Source organism: Salvelinus sp. IW2-2015, unplaced genomic scaffold, assembly GCF_002910315.2.
Source record: "Salvelinus sp. IW2-2015 unplaced genomic scaffold, ASM291031v2 Un_scaffold1123, whole genome shotgun sequence".
In the NCBI taxonomy this organism is placed as follows: domain Eukaryota; kingdom Metazoa; phylum Chordata; class Actinopteri; order Salmoniformes; family Salmonidae; genus Salvelinus; species Salvelinus sp. IW2-2015.
The window spans coordinates 78,775-97,736 of NW_019942738.1; the positions used below are offsets into that span (position 1 = coordinate 78,775).

At 45.5% G+C, this 18,962-nt stretch overlaps 1 protein-coding gene across 1 annotated transcript; it reads left to right on the forward strand.

Annotated features, from left to right (window-relative positions):
• Positions 1-5,973: 5,973 nt before the first annotated feature.
• On the forward strand, positions 5,974-18,688 carry LOC112069799 (neuroligin-2-like). Its single transcript, XM_070438697.1, is given in 6 exon segments — positions 5,974-6,007; positions 6,230-6,415; positions 9,970-10,235; positions 10,580-10,733; positions 11,918-12,284; positions 16,724-18,688. Coding segments are annotated over 6 exon segments (1,836 nt in total). The 3' UTR covers positions 17,553-18,688.
• Positions 18,689-18,962: the final 274 nt, after the last annotated feature.

Consider the following 18,962-nt stretch of genomic DNA (forward strand, 5'->3'; position numbering starts at 1 on the left):
CGGGAAAGGGCCTTCGCACACGCGGTCCGAGCTTTCATTTCCTGTTCCCACGCATGGTGGAAACTGTCTGCACTCATGAAGGTGTGTCCTGGCTCGAAGAACTTGAGGGTGATGTCCTCCATCAAAGTTGAGTCAGCATTGACACCACTCACCAGTGATGTTAGGAGGCACCAGTTTTTTGTTTTGAAGAAGTGCAGTTATCCACACAATAACTGCATGCTTGACATCTCTCTCACTCTCCAGTGCGTGTTACGTTAGATGAAGTAATCTCCTCTGCCTTCCGACCGCTGTTCCTTCATGCCAAACCACTGAGATTGTTTTCTTCTTCTGAGACTTCTTTCCAATAGTGGCGAATGTCTCGTGATAGGCAACGATTCTTCTTGTGAAACAATGCTGTTTTCACACCTGGCATGCGAGGGAGCATGATGACTTTTTGCATATCAACACTCTCCACAGACCAGTCCTCAGGCCAATCTTTCTGTGCATCAGCCTGGTAATGGCTTCTGCTCTGCCCTGCAGACTTCTTATGTTCCTCATATTTCCTACATTGCATGCAGTCGGGGTTGGTGATTGTGAATTCAGGTGCTGCATGGCTGTTGTCTTGGCAGGCTTGGGTTCCATGGCCTCTGTCACGCCTGACCATAGAGAGCTGTTTATTCTCTATGTTGGTTAGGTCGGGGTGTGATTAAGGCTGGGTTATCTAGGGGAATTATATATCTATGTTGGCCTGGTGTGGTTCCCAATCAGAGGCAGCTGTTTATCGTTGTCTCTGATTGGGGATCATATTTAGGTAGCCATTTCCCCATTGTGCTTTGTGGGATCTTGTCTAGGTATAGTTGCCTGTGAGCACTACTCTGAGCTTCCCGGTTCATTTGTTCGCTTTACTGTTTTTGTTCTTTCGTTTTTCTTCAAATAAAAGGATGGAAACATACCACGCTGCATCTTGGTCCACTCCTTATAACGATCGTGACAGCCTCATTCTCCCTGTGCTCCATCTTCAGATGATGACCCTGCACCAAACAGAGCTCGCGTCTCTCCCTCCAAGCTTCACAAAGCTGATGTTCTTCCTTTATTACCTTGCGATAGGTTTCTACCCGCAACGCTGGCATCTTTGTTCTTCTCCTTGTAGTCATTATGCATGAACCGAATATTGACGTCACTAGGGTAGTAGGCGGATGTGTGGCATGCTCTCGTCTGTAGTGGCTGATTTGGGGATGGAAGGACTCGATGTGTTGCAGGATTCATGTTCAATTTGCTCGCTGAAGCTTTCTTTCCCTCTGATCCTTTGGTGGATTCAGTTTTGGTGAGTTGGTGACTTTGCCATCTATGTGCACATCAGCCTGTCATTTCTGGGGTGGTAGCCCAATGTTGTCAGAAACACTTTGCATACCTGTTGTGCAGAACCGCTCTGGTTTGGAAGATGGTGACAGAAACGACCTGCTGCGTCGACTTGTCAGCACCAACAGTGACATTTTTCTTAGATTGTGTTTGTGTTGTATCGGTATACGTGTGTTTGTGTTGTATCCATATACGTGTGTTTGTGTTGTATCAGTATACGTGTGTTTGTGTTGTATCGGTATACGTGTGTTTGAGTTGTATCAGTATACGTGTGTTTGTGTTGATCGGTATACGTGTGTTTAGTTGTATCGGTATCGTGTGTTTGTGTTGTATCCATATACGTGTGTTTGTGTTGTATCAGTATACGTGTGTTTGTGTTGTATCGGTATACGTGTGTTTGAGTTGTATCGGTATACGTGTGTTTGTGTTGTATAGTTATCGTGTGTTTGTGTTGTATCGTATACGTGTGTTTGAGTTGTATCGGTATACGTGTGATTGTAGTGTGTGTGTTGTGTTTGTGTGCATATGACAGTGGAAGTTCCTCAGAGGAGGAAGGGGAGGACCATCCTCCTCAGCGAATTTCAGACAAATTTAAATAGTGAAACATTCAAAAAGTTATCCAATACTAAATATAATTCACGTCACCAAATAAGTGTTTAAAACACACTGTTTTGCAATTAAGGTCTACAGTAGCCTCAACAGGACTCTGTAGGGTAGCACCATGGTGTAGCCAGAGGACAGCTAGCTTCCGTCCTCCTCTGGATACWTTGACTTCAATACAAAACCTAGGAGGCTCATGGTTCTCACCCCCTTCCATAGACTTACACAGTAYTTATGATGACTTCCGGAGAACGTCCTCCAGTCTATCAGAGCTATCCAACACTTGAACTCTTCCATGTCATGGTAAGCTTTTGGTTGAATTAATTTACTGCCACCGGACCTGCTGTTATAACTGCTAAACTGCTTGCTGTACACTGTACTGCATGATTGTAGCAGGTTTACTAACACGTTAGTTCTAGTAGCTATGTTGACTATGACMTTAGCTAATARGGTAATAACGATGTAGGCGGTGTGTAGCGGTTAGCAGTTATGGTATGAAGGTTTGGCTTGGAAAGATTTTTTGCCTGGTCACAGACAGCTGTTGTGTTGTGCACTGAAGTCCACAAGCGCTGGGAAAAGGTGATGACCTTTTTACAATGAGCAAAATGTTCATGCTGTTTGTATGTGGCTGCTATGAAAGTGAACAATGCGTGCGGGTGGACAGGGGTGTATTCATTCCACAGATTCTGTTTAAAAGGGTTTCTTAAACGGAAGAAAATGGAACGAAACGTAGATAAACATACCTGAATTTGTCCAATAGAAAATCTRGTTTGCAACTGTTGGACTAATAATTACGCCCTAGARCAGCTAGATGCAGGCAAGAGTGCAAGGCGGTATTAAATGTGTCACTGTCTGTCAACTTGATTTCTCACATTTTCTCTCGACCTGTATGCACCTATGTTGTAAACTTTAAATCGTAGGCTAGGTCGTAGCAACCTCATGATGGGTATAGGGAATATTCAAGTATCATATAGTAGCGTAAACCTATCGTTGTTACATTGAACTGGGTGAATGGAATTTGAATTACAGTCATCCAATATTCTGTAATAGAAATAAGGCCATGATCATAAAAAAATGTGTCCTCCCTAATCTTATACGACACCAACCACCACTGGCGTATGTAGTGAATGTGAATGTGTGGGTTTTGTGTGAATGTGTCAGTGTAGTACGTGTGAGTGTGTATATACACRGAGTGTACAAAACATTAGGAACACATGCTCTTTCCATTACAGACTGACCAGGTGATTCCAGGTGAAAGCTTTGATCCCTTATTGATGTCACCTGTTAAATCCACTTCAATCAGTGTAGATGAGGAGGGGAGGACACAGGCTAGGATTCTTTTTTTTCCATTTCCGCCTGACTGACGTGCCCAAAGTCAACTGCCTGTTCCTAAGGCCTTGAAGCTAGGATATGCATATTATTGGTACCATTGGAAAGAAAACACTCTGAAGTTTGTAGAAATGTTAAATAATGTAGGAGACTATAACATAATAGATATGGTAGGAGAAACTCCAAAGAAAAACCAACCAGATCTTTTCTTTTGAGAGAGCCCATGCTTTTCCAATGGAAAGTATAGGGAAATAATGAAATCTAGCTCCCAGTATGCAATTCCTATGGCTTCCACTGGGTGTCAGTAYTCTTTMTTCAATGTTTCAGGCTTGTTTKTTCCAAAACGAGTAAGAATAATGAGTTTTAGTACAAGGACATCTGCTTGGAAATTCATGTGTGTGCGCACCATGAAGACAATGCGCACKTGCTAATATRGCTTTCCTATTGAACATACTTCTTTCCGTATGAAATATTATAGTTTTATTACATTTTAGGGTATCTGAGGGTTGGATAGAAACMTATTTTGACTTGTTAAAACAAAGTTTAGGCGTAGGTTTTCGGATTCCTATCTTGGCATGTTGAACGAGTGGATTACTCAAATCGATGGTGCCAACTAAACWGACTTTTTGGATATAAAGAAGGATTTTATACAACAAAACAACACTACATGTTATAGCTGGGACCCTTTGGATGACAAATCAGAGGAAGATTTTCAAAAAGTAAGTGAATATTTAATGTCTATTTGTGAATTTATGAAACCTGTGCCGGTGGAATAAATATTTTGATGTGGGACGCCGTCCTCAAACAATCACATGGCATGCTTTTGCTGTAATGGCTACTGTAAATCGGACAGTGCAGTTAGATTAACAAGAATTTAAGCTTTCAACCGATATAAGACACTTGTATGTACCTAAATATTTAATATCCATAATTCTTCTGATTATTTATTTGAATTGCGCGCCTTCCAGTTTCACCGGAAGTTGTCCCTCTAGCGGGACGCCTAGCCTTAAGAAGTTTGAAAGAAGGATTATTAAGCCTTGAGACAATTGAGATGAGGATTGTGTGATTCAGAGGGTGAATGGGYAAAAACAAAAGATTTAAGTGCTTTTGAAGGAGGTATGGTGGTAGGTGCCAGGTGCACCTGCTACCATACTGCAACGCTGCTGGGTTTTTCACGCTCAACAGTTTCCCCTGTGTGTATCAGGAATTGTCCACCACCACCCAAAAAACATCCAGCCAACTTGACACAACTGTGGGAAACATTGGAGTCAACATGGGCAGCATCCCGATGTCCCGACGAATTTAGGATGTTCTGAGGGCAAAAAGGGTGCGCAACTTAATACTAGGACAGTGTTCTTAATGTTTTGCACAATCAGTGCATAGTCTTGTGGGTGTGCATCAAGACAGTGCCGATAGTCCAGATATATAGGCGTATCTTGTCATAAGCTCAACGTGACTGCAAAAGAGAGAGCTTGGAATGTCTGACTGAAATACGGGACAAATCAACTTTATTTTGTAAATTAGTGGTGTTTAAATTTGTTGATAAAATGCAGGATGTGCTTGTTTAGTTACGGGACAAAGGGCCAAAATGTGGGACTGTCCCGCACAATCCGGGACATGTGGTCACCCTAGTGTGTGTGTGTGTGTGTGTGAGTTTGTACACATTTGTGTGTGCGTGTGTGTGTTCTGTAGGTGTGTGTGTAAATGTTGTAAGCAGTATCCAGTTTGATTATTCAGGGCCAGACAAACACAACTGTTCCTTTCACACACTCGGATACTACAGAGCTGGAAACACACACACACCACCCTATCGCAAACCTTAACCCATAACTTAAATAACTTAGGATTTTGGCAATGAAGCTCTTTATCTACTTCCCTAGAGTCAGATGAACTCGTGCAGTCTATGTAACTTGACGGTATAGCCCGATTGAAATTCAATGTCCCCGCATTTACTGAGACTGCATTCACGGGAAAAGCTCCATATGTTGGCTCAATCGGAAATGACCTTTACATTTCAATAGCTCTCTACCGCTGATCTTCRGCGATACAGAGTCAATGGAGCCCTAAGGAGGCGAGGGATGCATACCGGCATGTGAGCACGCGCAGGCACACACCCATCACTCTCACACACACAGTACATACACTAACACATAGCAAATGTGTGCATATGTTTTCTCCTTGGACGATGGGTACTAAGACAAGTGGCAGTGTGTGTCGGCACACAGAGGAGTGTATGTCTTCTGTCTTATTGTGTGTGTTAGAGAGAGGGCGACAACCCCAGCATATGTGTCTTTGTATGTGTGTGCTTGTGTATGTGTGTGCGCATGCGTGCATAGTGTGTGTGTGAGAGAGAGAGGCTTCTCTGTAGTGTCAGCTCTTTGATCAGCCTCCCCCTGCTCGAGAGCCAACCCCTGGTGTCTTGGAGGCAGATGAAACACACACATCCACAGATGAAACACTGTGCTTCTATCCTCCCTCCCTTCCTCCCTCTRTCTCTATCCGGGGCCACCTCACAGTCATAGAACACCTACTATCTATCTATCTTCTCTTCTCTTCCCCCCTTCCCTCTCTCCTCTTCTCCCTTAACAAGTGCTCCTTACCCAGTCTTTCATCTCTTGTTGAACCAGTTTATTTATTAACAGGCCTTGATGTTTTATTCTATATTGCCTTTATCAAAATATGTGAGAGGATAGGCAACTGTAGAATATGGGAGAGGAAGGCGACTGCAGAATGTGGGAGAGTACGGGCGACTGTAGAATGTGGGAGAGGACGGGCGACTGTAGAATGTGGGAGAGGACGGGCGACTGTAGAATGTGGGAGAGGACGGGCGACTGTAGAAGTGTGGAGAACATTTGCCAAAGGAGCTGACACATTATTGTCAAAATAAACTCTCCATTAACGATGCATCTCTCTCTCTCCCTCGTCCTCCCCCCTCTGTCCCGCTCTCCTCACCTTTCTAAAGGTTTCCTGAGTACAGGGGACCAGTCAGCCAAGGGGAACTATGGTCTGTTGGACCAGATCCAGGCCCTGCGTTGGCTCAATGAGAACATCGGACATTTTGGCGGCGACCCCGAGCGCATCACCATCTTCGGCTCCGGCGCCGGCGCGTCCTGCGTCAACCTCCTCATCCTCTCGCACCACTCCGAGGGTAAGGGGCACACTGGTGGGTTACATTCATATTTGATTTGATTTACTTCTCAGTTCTTAGATGACTTACTCTTACCCAGTAGAACAAGGGTACATGGATATACTATCTGGTTACTCCCAAGGATGGATTCGTTCAAAGTGAGTTCAGAGTGACATCATCCTATTCCCCATAGAATACCAGAGCCAAAYGTAGTGCACTACATAGGGATTAGGGTGTCATTTGAGACAGATGATCAACATTTATATTGGGAGCAATGTGGTCCAATGACCTGTAGGGAAACCTTGACACACACACTCCTCTTCTTTGAGCATATTATACTGCCAGGTATACTCTGACCCCTCAGAGAGAGAGAGAGAGACTGTAGAAAGAGAGAGAGAGGGACTGGAGAGAGAGAGACTGGAGAGAGAGAGACTGTAGAAAGAGAGAGAGAGAGAGACTGTAGAAAGAGAGAGAGAAAGAGACTGGAGAGAGAGAGACTGGAGAGAGAGAGAGAGATGTTTTCTGTATGTATTTTTCTGTGTGTGTGTATATACATGAGACTGTGAGTAAACAACCAGTATAGTGCATTGTCCCCCTCTCCTACCCTAACCTACATGTCTTCTCCTCCTCTCCTACCCTAAACCTACATGTCCTCTCCTCCTCTCCACCCTAACCTACATGCTTTCTCCTCCTCTCCTACCCTAACCTACATGTCTTCTCCTCCTCTCCTACCCTAACCTACATGTCTTCTCCTCCTCTTCTACCCTAACCTACATGTCTCTCCTCCTCTCTTACCCTAACCTACATGTCTTCCTCCTCTTCTACCCTAACCTACATGTCTTCTCCTCCTCTCCTACCCTAACCTACATGTCCTCTCCTACCCTAACCTACATGTCTTCTCCTCCTCTCCTACCCTAACCTACATGTCCCCTCCTCCTCTCCTACCCTAACCTACATGTCTCTCCCTCCTCTCTACCCTAACCTACATGCCTCTCTCCTCTACCTACCACATGTCCTCTCCTACCCTAACCTACAGTCTTCTCCTCTCCTACCCAACCTACATGTCTTCCCTCCTCCTCTCCTACCCTAACCTACAGTCCTCTCCTCCTCCTACCCTAACCTACATGTCTTCTCCTCCTCTCCTACCCCTAACCTACATGTCCTCTTCCTCCTCTCCTACCCTAACTACATGTCTTCTCCTCCTCTCCTACCCTAACCTACATGTCTTCTCCTCCTCCCTAACCCTAACCTACATGTCCTCTCCTCCTACCCTAACCTACAGTCTTCTCCTCCTCTCCTACCCAACCTACATGTCCTCTCCTACCCTAACCACATGTCCTCTCCTCTCCACCCTCTAACCTACATGTCCTCTCCTCTCCTACCCTAACCTACATGTCCTCTCCTACCCTAACCTACATGTCCTCTTCTCTCCTACCCTAACCTACATGTCCTCTCCTCTCCTACCCAACTACATGTCCTCTCCTCTCTCCTAACCTACATTTCCTTCCTCTCCTACCCTAACCTACATGTCCTCTCCTCCCCTCCTCTCCTAACCTACATGTCCTCTCCTCCCTCCTCTCCCTAACCTACATGTCCTCTCCTGTCCTAACCTACATGTCCTCTCCTGTCCTAACCTACATGTCCTCTCCTCCTAACCTACATGTTCTCTCCTCTCCTAACCTACATGTCTCTCTCCCTACCTACATGTCCTCTCTCCACCTCTCCTCTCCTGTCCTAACCTACATGTTCTCTCCTCTCCTAACCTACATGTCCCCTCCTGTCCTCCTGTCCTAACCTACATGTCCTCTCCTGTCCTAACCTACATGTTCCTCTCCCTCTAACCTACATCCTCCTACCTACATGTCCTCTCCTTCCTAACCTACATGTCTCTCCTCTCCCTACTCCTTAACCTACATGTCCTCCTCCTACCTACATGTCCTCTCCTCTCTCCTAACCTACATGTCTCTCCTCTCCTAACCTACATGTCCTCTTCTCTCTACCTTAACCTACATGTCCTCCTCGTCCTAACCCTACCTACGTCCTTCTCCTCTCTGTAACCTACATGTCCTCTCCTCCTCTCCTACCTTAACCTACATGTCCTCTCCTCCTCTCCTACCTTAACCTACATGTCCTCTTCTCTCTTAACCTACATGTCATCTCCTCTCCTAACCTACATGTCCTCTCCTCTCCTCCTCTCCTACCCTAACCTACATGTCCTCTCCTCTCCTACCCAAACTTACATGTCCTCTCCTCCTCTCTTGTCTCGTCTCATCATTGACTCGTCTCCTCTGCTGCCACTCACCCATACATTAAAACCAGTTCTCTCTGCTGTCAAACCCATCTTCATCTTAATCACCGTCCTCATCGTCATCTAACACCAGCCCTCCAGACTACAACTCCCCCACCTGTCACTCAAAGCTCCCGGGGTGCCAGGTAAGGAACACTCTCGCTCCCCACGGGGAACACCAGTCATGTCATCCCACCACTCAACAAATCAACTGTGGCATGATACATGTGTTTATGGAGGAGAGGTGGATGAGAGGCGAGGGAGAGAGGAGGGGGAYGGGGGATACACATCGTTATGATGAGAGTGGGAAAGGGAGGAGAGGGGAGAAGAGGGGGGAGGTAGCGGAAGGGAAGATGAACAGAGAGAGGGAAGGAGGAAAGAGAGAAACTGATAAGGATTTAGGATGAAATATAGATGAGTCACCTCTCTCCCCTTTCTCATACTTTCCCTCACTATCAATTCCCACTAACTTCCTCACACCTACACCTCTCTTCAACTCTCTCTCTCTCTCTCTCTCTCTCTCTCTCTCCCCTCCTCTTCTCTCTCTCTCCCCTCCTCTTCTCTCTCTCCTCTGTGAGGAGTAATGCAGAAGGAGCAGGTCGGCTGAGCCATGCGCTCCCTAATAGTCTTCCCTGGGAAAGAGGCTCTGCTCTGCGTCACTGCTTAATTATTCACCAGGAATCTACAGGAGAGGAAAGGAGWGTGGAGGAAGAGAGCAATACGAAGGAGGAAGAGGGGGAGGAATGAGAGCTCCCCCCTGTAACGAGGCACCACAGTAGTTCGTTTTCACCGCAGGACAGACAGAGAGAGAGAAAGAAAAGAGAAATCTGTGGAAAAGAGGAAGGAAACGTATTTCTTTAATAAGAGGCAGACTGTGCAGTCCCCCATCGATTCCCCAGTCTGGGCTGAATCTCGTACAGTATCATCTCAACTATGGAGTTTAAAGCGCATGACTTTCTAMCTGATTTGTTACAGTGACTAAGACAGGAAAAATAGAGAAATCCGTGGAGGGAAAATGGAACAAACTTTCACAACCTAACTAAGTATTCTTTAGAAAATGAGCTTATCTTTTCTGGAAGGAAACCTTGGCTACCACTAATAATCGAACATGTACAGTACACTTTGGGCCGTATTCAATTTTCAGACAAAAAAAGGGATTATCCGCTCATCTTTTTTCTATGTGTAGGATCTTGTTTTGYCCTGCTCCTGATATTACATTGGACGTTCATAAAACCTCCTCCTTTCAGATTCACTTGTCTAACTTCTCCTTCCACTCTCTGTCCTCCAGGGTTGTTCCAGAGGGCCATAGCCCAGAGTGGCTCAGCCATCTCCAGCTGGTCGGTCAACTACCAGCCCCTCAAGTACACCAAGATCCTGGCCCGGAAGGTAGGCTGCAGCCACTCAGAGACGGCAGAATTGGTGGACTGCCTGAGGAAGAAGAACTTCAGGGAGCTGGTGGATCAGGACATCCAGCCGGCACGCTACCACATCGCCTTCGGACCCGTAGTGGACGGAGACGTGGTGCCGGACGACCCGGAGATACTCATGCAGCAGGTGGGATTGCTGGAGCAGGGGGTGGGTGTGGTGTTGGGGGTGGGGATGGGGGTTAGTGGGGGTATATTAGTCATGGCTCTTTGACTGCAGAGACGTATTCTATTGGTTCTGATGAAATCTCAGTGCCAGAGTTACCAAGAGTAACGTAAAAAGATTAAGGTTATGATAAGACATTACTATAATGGTTAAGTGTAATTTAAGACAGGTTTATATTTTATGCTTTTTGGTGTTAATAGTGCTTTTCAAGGAGCCCAAAGTGCTTAAAATGTTATGAAGCAGCAAAATCTCATGCACTTCTAATGTGTCTARGCACTTAACATGTCCTGCCCTCGTTTTGCCACAAGGGGGAGTTCCTGAACTATGACATCCTGATAGGAGTGAACCAGGGAGAGGGGCTGAAGTTTGTAGATGACAGTGAAGACAATGATGGGATCTCAGCTGCAGCGTTCGACTACACCATCTCTAACTTTGTGGACAATCTCTATGGATATCCTGAGGGTAATGGTCTCTATATCCCTACTAATTGTAAACTGTCATTGTCAAAACGTATTGATTCAATGATTGTAAAGATGGGGAGAGGTCTGTCCGTGATAAAGAGATGGTCTGCTTTTTTGACACCACACTCCACAAAGCAAGTGCTGCAAAGAAGGACCTAGAAAAAGCTCTGACACACACACGTACCCCACCAGACATGCCACCAGGGGTGTTTTCACACTTCCCAATTCCAGAAAAAAATTCAAGAAAACGTACAGTATTATATAGAGCCATGATATCATGGAACTCCTCAAGTGAACAGCAAACCTGTTTTTTTATAAAAAGCAACACCTCGCGGCACAACGCCTCTCCCCTATTTGACCTAGATATTMAGTGTGTATGCATTGATATGTAGGCTACGTGTGACYTTTTAAATGTATGTAGTTCTATCCTTGAGCTGTTCTTGTCTATACATTTTCTGTATTATGTAATGTTTCATGTTTTGTGTGGACGAGTAACTGCTGCTATCGCAACAGCTAATGGGGATCCTAATATAATACCAAAATACCAATACCAATTCATGTGCAGCTTTTTGTAAATTATTGAGTAAAGTAACAGTATAATAACGATGTAAGAATATAATAACAATAATAATAATATCATAACAATATAATACATAACCTCTAGAGAGGAATGATGTGTCTCAAATCCAACTTCTGTGGTTTACTATTTGGTAAAAACGTCTCTTTAACCTTCAAATCACTATCATGTGGATTTTTCTCTGACCCCTCCCTTTCTCTCCCTTTCTATACTATCTATCTCTATTTCTCTTTCCCTCACTCTCTCCCTTTCTATACTCTCTATCTCTATTTCTCTTTCCCTCACTCTCTCCCTTTCTATACTCTCTATCTCTATTTCTCTTTCCCTCACTCTCTCCCTTTCTATGCTCTCTATTTCTCTTTCCCTCACTCTCTCCCTTCTATACTCTCTATTTCTCTTTCCCTCAATCTCTCCCTTTCTATACTCTCTATTTCTCTTTCCATCACTCTCTCCATTTCTATACTCTCTATCTCTTTTTCTCTTTTCCTCACTCTCTCCCTTTCGCTCATCTTCTGGCTCCGTCTGTATCTCTCTTTCTCAACTTCCCTCTCTTGAACTTTCACTCTCTCTTGTGTCAAACCTCCCCCCCTCCCTCTCCTCCCCTCTAGGTAAGGACATCCTGAGAGAGACCATTAAGTTCATGTACACTGACTGGGCCGACCGTGACAACGGAGACATGAGGAGAAAAACCCTCCTRGCCCTGTTCACGGACCACCAGTGGGTGGCGCCGGCGGTGGCCACGGCCAAACTGCACGCCGAGTTCCAATCTCCTGTTTACTTCTACACATTRTACCACCACTGTCAGACGGAGACGCGGCCAGAGTGGGCGGACGCAGCCCACGGGGATGAGATCCCCTARGTGTTCGGAGTGCCCATGATCGGAGCCACCGACCTGTTCCCCTGCAACTTCTCTAAGAATGATGTCATGCTCAGTGCTGTAGTCATGACGTACTGGACAAACTTTGCTAAGACGGGGTAGGTAGTGAACGGTAGAGGGTAGAAGGTGGAAAGAATGGGGCTTTGTTTGGTTTGCTCTCTCTGCTCTTGAGGACTATTAKATTTCGGGCTCAATTCAAACCGTATCGCCAAAATTCAGCAATATAACGCGCTTGAAATTTAAAGGTAATTTCCGATTGAGCCAAACTGCAGCTAACCCATAAGAATCTAAGCCCTGTCTAAGCCAGGGGGGGTTCCACTAAGCTATATGGAATTGTTTTAAGAAGGTCATACCAAGGATTTTGATTTTTGAAGTATCCCAACAATTTTATGAAAKATAATTTTGGGCCTTACTGCTATTAGCCCATACAAACGCATTGAATAACAGATTCACTAAATGAAGCAACAGATAGTCCCCAAAACAACATCTAAAGGAAGTGTGTTCTGAAGCGTCTGTCCTACATCTGAGKGATATAAGAAAGATCAGGAAACATTTGTTATTTGTTTTTACATGTGTTTAACATGCGCGAACCACTGCTTTTAATCAGAGCAAGGTGACCGGAAACATGACCGAATACAAACAGTGTAGCTATTCCCTCCGCGAGGCAATCAAGCAAGCTAAGCGTCATCAGTARAGAGACAAAGTAGAGTCGCAATTCAACGGCTCAGACACGAGAGGTATGTGGCAGGGTCTACAGTCAATCACGGACTATAAAAGGACAACCAGCCCCGTCGTGGACCAGGATGTCTTGCTTCCAGACAGACTAAACAATTTCTTTGCTCGCTTTGAGGACAAAATACAGTGCCACTGAAACGGCCCGCTACCAAAACCTGCGGGCTCTCCTTCACTGTAGCCAACGTGAGCAAAACATTTAAACGTGTCAACTCTCGCAAGGCTGCAGGCCCAGACGGCATCCCCAGCCGCGTCCTCAGAGCATGCGCAGACCTGCTGGCTGGTGTGTTTACGGACACATTCAATCAATCCTTATCCCAGTCTGCTGTCCCCACATGCCTCAAGAGGGCCACCATTGTTCCTGTTCCCAAGAAAGCTAAGGTAACTGAGCTAAATGACTACCGCCCCGTAGCACTCACTTCCGTCATCATGAAGTGCTTTGAGAGACTAGTCAAGGATCATATCACCTCCACCCTACCTAACACCCTAGACCCACTCCAATTTGCTTACCGCCCCAATAGGTCCACAGACGACGCAATCGCAATCACACTGCACACTGCCCTAACCCTCTGGACAAGAGGAATACCTATGTGAGAATGCTGTTCATCGACTGCAGCTCAGCATTTAACACCATAAGTACCCTTCCAAACTCGTCATCAAGCTCGAGACCCTGGGTCTCGACCCCTCCCTTGTGCAATCTGGGTCCTGGACTTCCTTGAAGGGCGCCCCAGGTGGTGAGGGGTAGTAACAACATCTCCACCCCGCTGATCCTCAGCACTGGGCCCTCAAGGGTGCGTTCTCACCCTCTCCTGTACTCCTGTTCACCCACGACTGCGTGGCCATGCACGCCTCCAACTCAATCATCAAGTTTGCAGACGACACTACAATGGTAGGTTGAGGGCCCTCGGAGTGTTGGTGTCAGGAAAATAACCTCACACTCAATGTCAACAAACAAAGGAGATGATCGTGGACTTCAGGAAACAGCAGAGGGAGCACCCCCCCATCCACATCAAACGGAACAGTAGTGGAGAGGGTAGAATGTTTTATTTCCTCGGCGTACACATAGGACAAACTGAAATGGTCCAACCACACAGACAGTGTGGTGAAGAAGGCCTGGAGGCTGAAGAAATTCGGCTTCAGCCTCAGGAGGCTGAAGAAATTTGGCTTGTCACCAAAAACACTCACCGACTTTTACAGATGCACAATCGAGAGCATCTGTCGGCTGTAGCACCGCCTGGTACGGCAACTGCTCCGCCCATAACCGTAAGGCTCTCCAGAGGGTAGTGACCTGCCCTCCAGGTCACCTACATCACCCGATGTCACAGGAAGGCCAAAAAGAGCATCAAGGACAACAACCACCCGAGCCTGTTCACCCCGCTATCATCCAGAAGGCGAGGTCAGTACAGGTGCATCGAAGCAGGGACCGAGAGACTGAAAAATAGCTTCTATCTCAAGGCCATCAGACTGTTAAACAGCCATCACTAACATTGAGTGGCTGCTGCCAACATACTGACTCAACTCCAGCCACTTTAATAATGGAAAAATTGATGTAATAAATGTATCGCTAGCCACTTTAAACAATGCCACTTTATATAATGTTTACATAACCTACATTACTCATCTCATATGTACATACTGTACTCTATACCATCTACTGCATCTTGCCATCTTGATGTAATGTATCGCTAGCCACTTTAAACAATGCCACTTTTATATGTTTACATACCCTACATTACTCATCTCATAGGTATATACTGTACTCTTTACCATCTACTGCATCTTGCCTATGCCGTTCTATACCATCACTCATTCATATTTCTTTATGTACATATTCTTATTCATTGCTTTACACTTGTGTGTATAAGGTAATTGTTGTGAAATTGTTAGGTTAGATTACTCGTTGGATATTACTGCATTGTCMGAACTAGAAGCACAAGCATTTCGCTATACTCGCATTAACATCTGCTAACCATGTGTATGTGACAAGCAAAGTTTGATTTGATTTATTTTTGGCACTAAACAGTCTCCATATATACTTCCATTAAAAAAATTCAACTGGTGCCGGGGGACCTTCAGACGAGTCTTGTGAGGCTTGTGGGCGTCCGTCCGAGAGTAAACGCTACACTACAGATGATTTTGTGAGATGTCTCATGGTCTGACATACACCGCTCTAGCTCTGACACCTTTCACCGCAGATGCGAAAGTGCAACATAGCCGTATGAGGTGGATTGAGACGCATCCAATTTATGGGGACGTGGACATCAACCTTAAGGGGTGAATGCAGTCTACGCTTAGGCAGGAATTTTGCCTTTAAATGTAAATTGCGCTATACCACTGAACTTCAGCGATACGGATTGAATCGAGGCCTAAGTCTATGATTTCCAGCCATAACAAGTGTATCATACTATATGCAGGGGTGAAAGGAAGCTGGTATTGTCTGGTACGAAGTACCAGKAAAATAAATAGTGGGGGTACCCATACCCGGTTAAACATGAGACTATCACAATAATTAAAACAAAAATGCCATGAAAACTGTAGGCTATTAAACTATTATTTATCATTACCGCATGTCAGTCGCATGAATAATGTGCGAATGGACTTGAAAACGTGTGGAATACGCTCCCCACGGGGGTGGCAGCATCATGTTGTGGGGGTGCTTTGCTGCAGGAGGGACTGGTGCACTTCACAAAATAGATGTCATCATGAGGTAGGAAAAGTATGTGGATATATTGAAGCAACATCTCAAGACATCAGTCAGGAAGTTAAAGCTTGGTCGCAAATGGGTCTTCCAAATGGACAATGACCCCAAGCATACTTCCAAAGTTGTGGCAAAATGACTTAAGGACAACAAAGTCAAGGTATTGGAGTGGCCATCACGAAGCCCAGACCTCAATCCTATGGAAAATGTATGTGCAGAACTGAAAAAGTGTGTGCGAGCAAGGAGGCCTACAAACCTGACTCAGTTACAACAGCTCTGTCGGGAGGAATGGGCCAAAATTCACCCAACTTATTGTGGAAGGCTCCCTGAAACATTTGACCCAAGTTAAACAATTTAAAGGCAATGCTACCTAATACTAATTGAGTGTATGTAAACTTCTGACCCACTGGGAATGTGATGAAAGAAATAAAAGCGGACATAAATCATTCTCTCTACTATTATTCTGACATTTCACATTCTTAAAATAAAGTGGTGTGTCACGATTGTTGTACGAACTGGAAATATACTCAGACCAACGTGCAGCGTGATTTGGGTTCCACATGTTTAATAAAGGAAACTCACAAAACAGCAAACGAAACGTGAAGTCATGGATTGCTCACAGGCAACTACACACAAACAAGATCCCACAAAAACCAGTGGGGAAATGGCTGCCTAAATATGATCCCCAATCAGAGACAACGATAAACAGCTGGCCAACATAGAAATAATTAACCTAGATAGGAACACCACCCCTAGTCACACCCCGACCTAACCAAAATAGAGAATAACAAGGCTCTCTATGGTCAGGGCGTGACATGGTGATCTTAACTGACCTAAGACAGGGAATTTTTACTAGGATTAAATGTCAGGAATTGTGAAAAACTGAGTTTAAATATATTTGGCTAAGGTGTATGTAAACTTCCGACTTCAACTGTATGTAAGAAGCTATAAAATGTATTGCGATTTTTTAGGTGATTTTTTTTCATGTTTTAATGTCAAATTCAAGAGGTTGTTTAACAGTGAAATATACTATATAGTGTCTGTGTGTAATAACTTTGGAATACCTTTGATTGAAATAATTTAAATTTCTATTAATTTCTCCTCCAGGGACCCCAACCTGCCGGTGCCTCAGGACACCAAGTTCATCCACACCAAGCCCAACCGCTTTGAGGAGGTCATCTGGACCAAGTTCAACTCCAAGGACAAGCAGTACCTCCACATTGGTCTGAAGCCCCGCGTCAGGGACAACTACCGAGCCAACAAGGTGGCCTTCTGGCTGGAGCTGGTCCCTCACCTACATTCCCTCCATGACGAATTCCCCCCCACCACCAGGCTACCTCCAGGCAGCACCCGCCCCCCCGGGGTCCCCTGGAAGCCCAAACCCCGCACCACAGGCCACCCCTACCCCACATTCCCTGACCCCGTGGAGCCCTACGGATCAGAGCGGCCCAGACTGGACCTCTTCCCCGGTGACACACGGGATTATTCCACAGAGCTGTCGGTGACKGTGGCGGTGGGGGCGTCGCTACTCTTCCTCAACATCCTGGCATTCGCCGCGCTCTACTACAAGCGGGACAAGCGGCAGGAGATGCGGCGCCACCGGCTCTCCCCGCAGCGCCACGGCGGGCCCGCCAACGACCTGGCGCACAGCCAGGAGGAAGAGATCATGTCCCTGCAGATGAAGCACTCGGAGCACGACCCGCACCACGACATGGAGCCCCTCCGTCCCCACGACATCATGCGGCCCGCCTGCCCGCCCGACTACACTCTGGCCCTGCGGAGGGCCCCGGACGACGTGCCCCTCATGACCCCCAACACCATCACCATGATCCCCAGCACCATCACCGGCATGCAGCCCCTCCACCCCTTCAATACCTTCCCCAGCACCGGCCACAACAACACCCTGCCCCACCCCCACTCCACCACACGCGTATAGTAAAGCTAGAGCTCCCCCTGGGGGACCGGTGGACCAACTACTACGCGCTCGGGCTCCCTCTCTATGGATATCTCTCTCTCTCTTACTCTCTGTTTCTCCAACCGTCAGCCTGCTGCCCTGATGCTGTGTACTTCCTATAGTGCCACCTGTTGAGGTTAAGTGGAAGTGCAGCTGAACTGCAGGGGCAGCAGATGTTAAGGGGGGACATTGAGACATTTAGAAACTATTTTGATGGGGTCTCGTATTCTCTGACTGACAGCCCCCAGACCTTCCCAGAGGACAATCCTCTTACTGTGCTTTTCATTTTGTTGTTTTTTCATCCCCCTTTTTTATCCGTTTCTGTGCTGTAATAGGGTTGGAGATTGTTTTTGGGGGTGTTGGGTAAAGTGACCTCTGATATATTGGAAAACCTCTATCTCTCTACTCATGTCATCTGCTTACTTGATATAGTGTTTTCTCTTTTCTACATCCATCTCTTTCCCTCTGTAGTTCTAAACCCCCCTCAAATGAACCCCTCAGCCCACCCTTAGGAATTGTTGGAAGTCTTTTTCATACAAGGCGTACAGTACATACAGTTAGCATCTATCATGAAAATATTGATATTCTGATATCGTCTTTCTACCAGCATTCTTGGTGCCAAGTACTGTGTTGTTTTCCCATAGGAGGGAACTGAGAGAGAATCAAGAGTGTGGAGCTGTATCAAGATAGCCTACTGACTGTGTTCATGAAAAGTGCCAATTTGGCCTATCTTGTGTGCTTTTTTCTTTGATTGTTTGATTGTTGCTTTCAGTTCTTATTTTTTTTGTGGAAAGAATTTTAAGTATATAGATATATAGTTATATATAAATGTGTACAAAGAAMAAGATATATAAATGGTTTTCTCAGTGGGGATCTATGCATGAATTATTTTTTTAAATGATGATGGGGAAAGGACACTGGATAGTCAATGTTTCCACACGTCTCCTGTTTTAAACCATTTCTATCTCTATTTCATATGCTTCTTCTTCCTATTTTATTCTTCAAAAACAAAAAATGGAGGCAATTAAAAAAAACTGCACGGATGCTTCTTTGATTTGCACAATTATCCTTTACAACAAGAAATACGTGACTGGAACATGAATAAAATACTGATCATACACCTTGAATATACAACACATTGTGTATCATCACCATCTCCCATGTTCATTGCTCACTGTCTACTATTGCACTATAGACCACATGCTACCCCAACCAAATCAACTACCCCAGTAAATCAAACCAACCTTTATTCTTACAACACATTTCATACAAAGCAAGTGCAAACCAATGCGACCACATATCAGTCACACAGAGACCCCTCTCTCCCTGCTCTGCTATCATCAGGCCAGGGCCCCTGAGGGCCCCTCTTATGTAATGTGAGATATTGGTGCC